Source organism: Haliaeetus leucocephalus, unplaced genomic scaffold, assembly GCF_000737465.1.
Source record: "Haliaeetus leucocephalus isolate CR32 unplaced genomic scaffold, Haliaeetus_leucocephalus-4.0 Scaffold1, whole genome shotgun sequence".
In the NCBI taxonomy this organism is placed as follows: Eukaryota; Metazoa; Chordata; class Aves; order Accipitriformes; family Accipitridae; genus Haliaeetus; species Haliaeetus leucocephalus.
The window spans coordinates 17,726,285-17,733,992 of record NW_010972437.1 but is presented as its reverse complement, the minus strand read 5'-3'; the positions used below and the strand labels follow the sequence as shown (position 1 = coordinate 17,733,992).

The 7,708-nt window shown below is 64.6% G+C and overlaps 2 protein-coding genes across 3 annotated transcripts in view; one reads left to right on the top strand and one right to left on the bottom strand.

The window, feature by feature from the left end:
- RUFY4 (RUN and FYVE domain containing 4) overlaps window positions 1-1,620 on the top strand; it is a 4,926-nt gene extending 3,306 nt beyond the window's left edge. The window contains exons 7-10 of the mRNA XM_010569802.1: window positions 25-201; window positions 280-386; window positions 956-1,102; window positions 1,305-1,620. Coding sequence (XP_010568104.1) covers window positions 25-201; window positions 280-386; window positions 956-1,102; window positions 1,305-1,620 — 747 coding nt within the window. The remainder of the gene's footprint in view (window positions 1-24; window positions 202-279; window positions 387-955; window positions 1,103-1,304) is intronic.
- Window positions 1,621-3,098: 1,478 nt separating this feature from the next.
- On the bottom strand, window positions 3,099-6,424 carry LOC104832239 (C-X-C chemokine receptor type 2-like). Of its 2 annotated transcripts, none has more exons than XM_010568314.1 (2): window positions 6,204-6,424; window positions 3,099-4,354 (listed from the first exon to the last, which is right to left on the bottom strand). In XM_010568314.1, exon 2 carries the CDS (start codon window positions 4,347-4,349, stop codon window positions 3,273-3,275), a length of 1,077 nt encoding a protein of 358 aa, XP_010566616.1. In that variant the 5' UTR covers window positions 4,350-4,354; window positions 6,204-6,424; the 3' UTR covers window positions 3,099-3,272. The 2 variants fall into 2 exon arrangements, with proteins under 2 accessions (XP_010566616.1, XP_010566626.1); XM_010568324.1 differs by lacking the exon at window positions 6,204-6,424 and adding an exon at window positions 6,092-6,197.
- Between the last annotated feature and the right edge of the window lie 1,284 nt (window positions 6,425-7,708).

Genomic DNA, 7,708 nt, shown 5'->3' with positions numbered 1-7,708 from the left:
GCCTCGCGCCTGCGGGACTGCCAGGCGGCGCTGGTGGCGGCGGGATGGACGGACGCGCTGGAGGATGCCGGTGCCCTGGACAAGGTGGCCGCCGTGGAGGAGGTGCTGCGGCGGGCGCTGGAGCTCGCCCGCGGCCCCCAGGAGCCCCCGCTGGACCCCCAGGAGGGGGGGGAGCCCGGCACGGCCACCAGCATGGCCATGGTATGGGCAAGCCCAAGGGGACGCCATGGTGAGGCGGGGGGTCGGGGGGGCCAGGGCTGAGCCCCCGCTCTCCCACAGCACTTGGCCACCCTGGCTGCTGCGGCACGGGAAGACGCCTGGCAGGGCCGGCAGCAGCTCCAGGCCCAGCGGCAGGAGGTGGCACGGCTGCAGGAGCAGCTCAGCAGGTCGGGCAGGGAGTCCCCACTCCCACCACCCCACAGTCACCTCCCATCTCCACCCGTCACAGGGTTTTCCCTGGGACCTCCCATGATGCCCCACTTGGACCCAGGGGAGCAGCACCTGGGGATGGGCAAGGGGAGGGAGGGAAGGATTTGGGGACAGAGGGCTGGAGAGAGGCATCAGTCTGGGGACTGATAGGTTGGTGGAGGGGTGGGTGGGCAGAGGGGTGGGCAGGGGGAAGAATTAATTTGGGGCCAGTAGATGGATGGAGGGATGAATTTGGGGTAAGTTGATGAGCGGGCGCACAGAGGGATGGAGGGATGAATTTGGGGTGAGTGGATGGGTGGGCAGAAGGGAGGGATGGGTGTGAGGAAGGGCAGATGAACAGCTGGGAAACGGATGGGTGGCTGGCCCGGCAGATGGCAAGGTGGCTGTGGGGATGGGCAGCCAGCTTGGGGATGGATGGGCAGCAGACAGAGGGAGGGAGGGAGGGATAGATGGATGGATGGATGGATGGATGGAGAGACGACCAGCTGAGGGACAGCAGGACCATCACCCCACTGCCCCGTGCCAGGGCCCGGCAGGATGGTGAGCGCTGGGCATCGGCGCTGCAGCGGGCGCAGCGGGAGGCCCTGGAGCGGGAGGCCATGCGCGGTGCCGAACAGGCACGGCAGCAGGAGCTCATCCGTGACATGAAGGGGCGGCTGCTGGAGCTGCTGCGGTGAGAGCCCCGGGGACCCCTCGGGTGTGGGACCACGCGCGGGTGGGGGGAGCCAAGGAGGAGGGCACCAGAGCCCTGGCGAATCCCACTCACCACCTCGGGAGACTTAGGTGCCCACCTTGGGTCTGGGATGCCAGGGCGTGCTCCTGGACACCCACCACCGGGTATGCTCCTTCCAGGGCTGACCTCTCCCCTCCCGCAGGGAGAAGGATGCCCTGTGGCAGAAGACAGAGGGCATCGACACCACGATGCCCAGCCCGGCGCCCCGCGATGCAGGGCTGTGCGCCCGCTGCCACAAGGATTTCCGCCTCCTCTCCCGGCGGTACAACTGCAGGTGGGCTGCGGGGAGGGCACCGGAGGTGGCGCCGGCATGGCACTGGGATGGCACGGCTCTCACCGCCTGCTCTCTCGGCAGGCTGTGCCAGGGCAAGGTGTGCCACACGTGCTCCGTGGACGTGGGCAAGCAGGGGCGCTGCTGCCTGCTTTGCTACCAGCAAAGGCACCCGCAGGCTACATGAGCTGGGACTGCAGCCCTCACACCGTGCCTGGGACAACCCCTGCCTTGGCTGCCTCCTTTCGGACTTACCGGGGACCCAGGCATCCGGGGCCTGCAGGCAGGTCCTGCTGCCTGACATTTCGGATTTGAGTTGTGTCTTTCTTGTGGCTGGTCCACAGAGAGGAAAACAATCCGCTCCTGCTACCCCTGTGGCTCCCGTGTTGTCTATCAGTCATCACCGGATTGACCCCCCCAGGCTGGGTGCAGGGTGGGGGAATGCCAGTATGGGGGTGTCCGAACCCTCCTGAGGGGGAACTGTCCCTGTAAGGGGTGTCCCAGCTGCAGCCAGGCTGAGCCACCATCTGCCCTGTCCTACAGCAGGGAGGCAGCAGCAGGCAGGGGAGACGGCTCTTGGCCAACAGCCCCGGCTTCCTGCCAGGCTGCAAGGAACCGCTTGGGCAAGAGGTTTCCCAGATGCAAAGGTGATGGGCTGTCCCTGCCCAGCACCACCGGTGACCCTGCCCAGCCTTGGGTCCCCAGGGCTCCCCACCTGGGTGCCAGGGGACCCCCGTACCCACCCATGAGCCAGCACAAGGCTGGCACCCACTGCTGCCCCCATGGTTAAGGACCCCCAGGAGCCTGGATCAGGGGTGATGCAGGACCAGTACAGGAACCCCATGGAGAGAAGCTTGGGTGCGTTGGGGCAGGCACCCCGATGCTTGGCCCACAGGGTGGCAGGAGGGACCCCAGCAGGGTCATAGACCCTCTTCAGCCCCTCTGCCCCACTCTGGTGCCATCCCCAGTTGCCCAAGCAGGGGCGGAAACGTCCCGGTTGTGTAAGGGACAGGTTTCCAGCCCTTTACGCAATGATGTCCTGGCACTGCAGCATCGGGGGGGCAGGGGGTGCCTTGGGTGCTGGCACCCTTCAAGTAGGGGTCACAGGGCTGGCTTGGTGTCAGTGAGGGGCTGCCCAGTGATCTTGCAGTGATTTGCTCCACTGGGGCTCAGATTGGGGTTGGGAAGGGGGTGACTTTGTCCCCAGGTGGGACAGATGCCTCATCAAGACCCCCACACCAGGGAAGCACCAGGACCTGGCTGAGTAGCTACAGGGAATGAGACTCGGGTTTGGGTCCCCTCTGGGGACACACAGGATGCCAAACCTTCTGCAATAGCCTCTTGGGAAACAGCTTTTCCCTGGCCTGGAAGCAGGGTTACCCACACCCTGCCAGGCTCAGCTGGCACCACCGCTTTGGCACTGAGGTGGGGAGCTCAGGACCCACCATCCCCAGAGATGTGCCCTGGCCCTGTCCCGCCATCTCCCTCCCCATGGCAAAGAGGAGCCAGATATGGGTGACCAACCCGCCAACTCCTTTATTGCTGGATGGCTGTCGGCCACGAACACCGTCCCCACAGCAGGGGCACAGAATCCCCAAAGTCACAGGCTCTGCCCCACAGAGTGGGAAGGGTAGGCGGCGCTTGGCATAGCTCCCCTGGCAATGGGGTCCTACCCCCTCACTGCCTAAGCCCCCTTCCAGACGGGGTCCAGCATCCAGTGGTGGCCCTGCCCATCCCTGTGGCATCACCACCTGCATCCCAGGGGGCTGGACGAAGATGCTGGGGTGTGTGGGTTGCTGGGACCTGCTGGGAGCTGCAAGGGTCAGGTCCCTGCAGGGCTCAGAGGGTGGTGGAGGTGTTGCCAGAGGTGGAGGCGTAGGAGGCATGGCCGTAGCGGGCCACAGCATCCTTGCTGATGAGCCCACGCTGTGCCAGGATCTTGAGGAAGCTGTTGCGAAACTTCTGCCCGATGAAGGCATAGATGATGGGGTTGATGCAGCTGTGGGCGAAGCCCAGGACCTGCGTGACAGAGAGGGCTGTGTCGATGCTGTTCCTCCTCTCGCAGGTCTCAGCGATGGCCCGTGTCCTCATGAGGGTGTCGCTCACCAACGTGATGTTGTAGGGCAACCAGCAGATGAGGAAGACCAGCACCACGGCGAAGATGACCTTCATTGCCCGCTGCTTCTGGGAATTCTTGGTCTGCAGGAGGGTGTGGATGGTGACACCATAGCAGAAGAGCATCACCAGGAGGGGCAGGGCGAAGCCAAAGGTCTGCGGCAGGACCCGCAGCACCACGCGCCACTTGGCTGTGTCCTCACCACCGATGCGCTCATAGCACACGGTGCCGTTGCTGGGTGAGGGGAAAGCCTCACGGAACAGCAACACAGGCAGGGAAAGCAACACGGAGAAGACCCAGATGCCCAAGCAGACAAACTTCACCCAGTGCCTCTTCTCGGTGGCAGCCCGGGTGGCGTAGACGATAGCCAGGTAGCGGTCCACGCTGATGCAGGCCAGCAGCAGGATGCCACTGTAGAAGTTGGCCTCCTGCAGCACAGAGATGGCTTTGCACATCACAGTGCCAAAGACCCACTCGTGGGCTCGGTAGGCAGCCCAGAGCGGCAGGCTGAGGGCAAAGAGCAGGTCCGCCACGGCCAGGTTGAGCAGGTAGACATCGGTGACGGAGCGGTTGGTGTGGCTGGAGGTCACCACCAGCACCACCAGGCCATTCCCCACCACGCTGAGGATGAAGACGAGGCAGTAGATCACCACCACCAGGTACTTGTTGAGGACAGAGCCATCGGGCCGGCATGGGGCAGAGGAGATAGCGGTGCCGGGCATGGCCGTGCTATAGTCATAGGTGTAGTTGTAGAGGGAGAAGAGGTTGGACAAATCCCCGCTGAAGGAGAAGGAATCCATTTTGCCTGGGGAGCACAGAGCAGCATGAGTGTGGGGTGGGAGGGTGGTGTGGGCCAGGGGTGACAGCATCTCTGGGTCCTGTGGTATCTCGATTGCCACTCAGGTCCCCTCCCAACCAGTGGGCAGCCCCGCTCCATCACTCACTGTGCCCCGTGTCCACACTGTGCCAGGTAATGGGCAGTGTTGCAGGTGGACACTGTCCTGCACACGTCCCCTTGTACAACACCCCCAGCACCCCTCGGTCTGCTCCATTTCATCCCAACCCTGTCCCTTCCCTGTCCTCCATGGAGGAAGGGGTTCCCTCACGGACCAGCCACCTCTTCTCGGGTTGGGGGGCTCCCATATCAACGCAGCATCACATCCTTCCAGTAGACACCTAGGACACCTAGCCCCTCCAGCATCCCTGGGTCCCCCTGGTTTGCGTGGGTCCTTCAGAAGCCGCTGAGCTATTGGGCATCTCAGGGCCCCTTGGGCACCTCCAAAGTCCTCTGAGCACCTCTAGATCCCTCCAGCCTGTCCATCCCCTCAAGCATTGCTGCTGAGCCGCCCCTCCTGCCGCCACAGCCAGCGGCGAGGTTGCTGTCACAATGCCCAGGGCAGGCGGCACTTGAGAAGGTCTGAAGGTGGTTTCATGCCCTTCTTCCCCTCCCCGTCCTGTCCCTGTGTGAGCGGTTTCACCCCCTGGACGGAAAGATGTGTCACCCTTTGCAGGCGGCTTTGGAAATATTTCACATCTCTGGTTTTCCTGTTGCTCAGCTGGGCGCTGCCGGGCATCCCCATGTCCCCCGTTCTTGGCCACGATGGGGAAATGACAGGTGACAGTCGCTCTTCCTGCCTCCTCACGTGTAGGACACCCTGCTCTGTCCCTGCCTCCCCAAAAACCATTGGGTTTCAGCCTTCTCCTGATATGGATACGGACACCCATTTCACTCCAGTTTCACCGCTCTGTGCCGTTTCTCAATCCCCGAGCCCCTCCAGGACTTGGCGATGCCAGGGCTGCTTGGGGGTGCTGAGTCCCCACAGTGCTGGCGGGTCCCCGGCCCTGAGCTGGCTCCGTTTGAACCCAAACCCTTCCTGGGACAAACTTTCCCCTTCTGTCCAGTGGGAATTCCCTGCTGCAGCTGGGCTGGTGCCCCTGCCCAGAAAAATCCCTCGCTGGCTCTGCTGGCCCCGCTCCTGCAGTGATCCCGGGATGGTGATCCCGGGATGGTGATGCCCCACCATCTCAGAGGACCATAGCCAGGGACACTGCCAGTGCCAATGGGGAGAGGTCCCCCTGAGCAGGGCCACTGGAGGCTCGGGGCAGAGCCGGACATCAGCACTTCCCCTCAGTCTATTTTTGGCTGCTTTTTTCTGCCTCCCCACTCCAAAATCCCAGCAGTTCCTCCAGGACTGGGTATCCCCTACCTGCGGGTACCCTGCAGCTGGCCTGGCTGGGGGAATAAGCAGCACCCCATTTCCCCTCCTGACCCTGGAAGGGCTGGGGGACACTGGGGTGGCCCTGGGGGTCTCCAGGGGGAGGAAGGAGGGGACACTCCATGGGAAAGCACCCTCCCGGCTCATTGCTGTGCGAGGAAATGGGAGCGGGCGCTTACCCCCTAGGGCATCCACGGCCAATGTCCCTGGGGACTGCGGGGGGTCTGCACCCCGGATGAGCCCCAAGCACAGCCCTTGGTGCCCCCACCCGCCGCCTCCCGCTCCCCCCGAACCAGGCAGCCCCTTGGGCAGCCACTGCCACCCGCCTCAGTCCCCAGCCCAGTCCACTCCACATGTGAGGGGGCTCAGCTGGGTGCTGGGGGGCCAGCACAGCCCGAGGAAAGCCCCGATCTCCAGTGGAGCACCACAGGGACTCACCGCTCGCTGCCCTTGCTGTCCTCCCAAATCTGGGGTCTTCTCCCCGTCCCGAGCCGGTTCTTACTGGGAAGCACCCGGGCACAGAGACAAATCCAGGCGTCACCCCCAAAGGGCTCCGGTGCAGAGCGTGGCGGGATGTGGGGCAGCACCAGGCCCGGGGGTCCCACCGGGCCAGCAGGAGAGTCCCTCACCTGCACCCACCGCTGTGCCGCCTCCTGGCACCCCTTCCCTCCGCTGCCCGCTTTATGCTGCCCAGGGAGGAAGCGAGGTTGCAAAACCTTCTGCCAGCCTGAAGGGGAAGTGGCAGCCAGAAGGGACCCTTCCCCAGCCCCTCCAGGATGCCTTCCCCGGGGCCCTGGGGAGCCTGCAGCCCCCCCGCCACCCTCTTGCCCCAGGGTGTCCCAGGCCACTTGGCAGCGGGTGACACCGGGACATACCCAGGGGTGCATCGCCCCCCCTGTAGTGATGCTCCCCGGGGGTCTCCAGCCAGGGATCCCCACTTTGTCCCCTGGCCCCCAGTAGATGCAGGGCTCCTCTTCGAGGCCCCCCGGGTGCTGCAGCCCCCTCCCCTCGGGATGGCGGAGGCCCTCCGAGACCATGGAGGGTTTGGTGGGCAGGTCAGTGGGCAGAGGCATGGCAGGGCTCCGTGCCTCAGTTTCCCCATTGATAGAGCGGGGGTGGGCGCCGGGGCTTTGGGGGGCGCAGGGACACTGCGGGGGCAGCTTGCTTCCTGTTGGGGGGTGCTGCGGGGAACGCCCCCCAGAGCGGACCCCCATGTCCCTCCCGCCCTGTCTGCCAAGCCAAGCTAAGCCGTGCTGCCAGGCAGAGCCATGCCCCCGTGCCAGCCCCGCAGACTCAGGGGACCCCGTAACCCTGGGGCACCCTCACTCCTCTGAGCACCCCTATTGCCTTTAGGGGAAACCTGCACCTGAGGGCACCCCCCGGGTACGCCTGTCCCTCTGGGGTACCCCCATGGTCACGGTTTTGGGGCGCTTGTCAGTCTTAGGGGTACCCCACACTTCTGGGGCACCTCTCTTCCTTGGGGGCACCCGTACAGTTGTGGGGCACGGTCATACCCCTGGGGCGTCACCACAGACCCGAGGACGCTCCTATTCCTCGTGGACACCCCCAAAGTTTTGGGCATCCCCCAGCTCCAGGGCACCCTCACAGCCCCCTAAGGGTGTCCCCATTCCCTGAGGGCACCCCACACTTTTGGGGCCCCGTAACCCTGGAATCATCCAGTTCGCAGGACACCCCTTTCCCCTGTAACCACCCCCGTATCCCTGGAGCCCCCAGTTCTTGTGCAGACCCCCATACTCTGGGGCACACCCACTACTTCCTGGGGTACCCCTCCATCCTTGGGGGTACCCCACACTTTTGGGGACCCCCCCATACCCCAGGAGCACCCCATATCCTTGGGGGCACCCCACACTTTGGGGGACCCCCCATACCACAGGAGCACCCCATATCCCTGCCCCCCCACCACATTTGGGGGGACCCCCGCC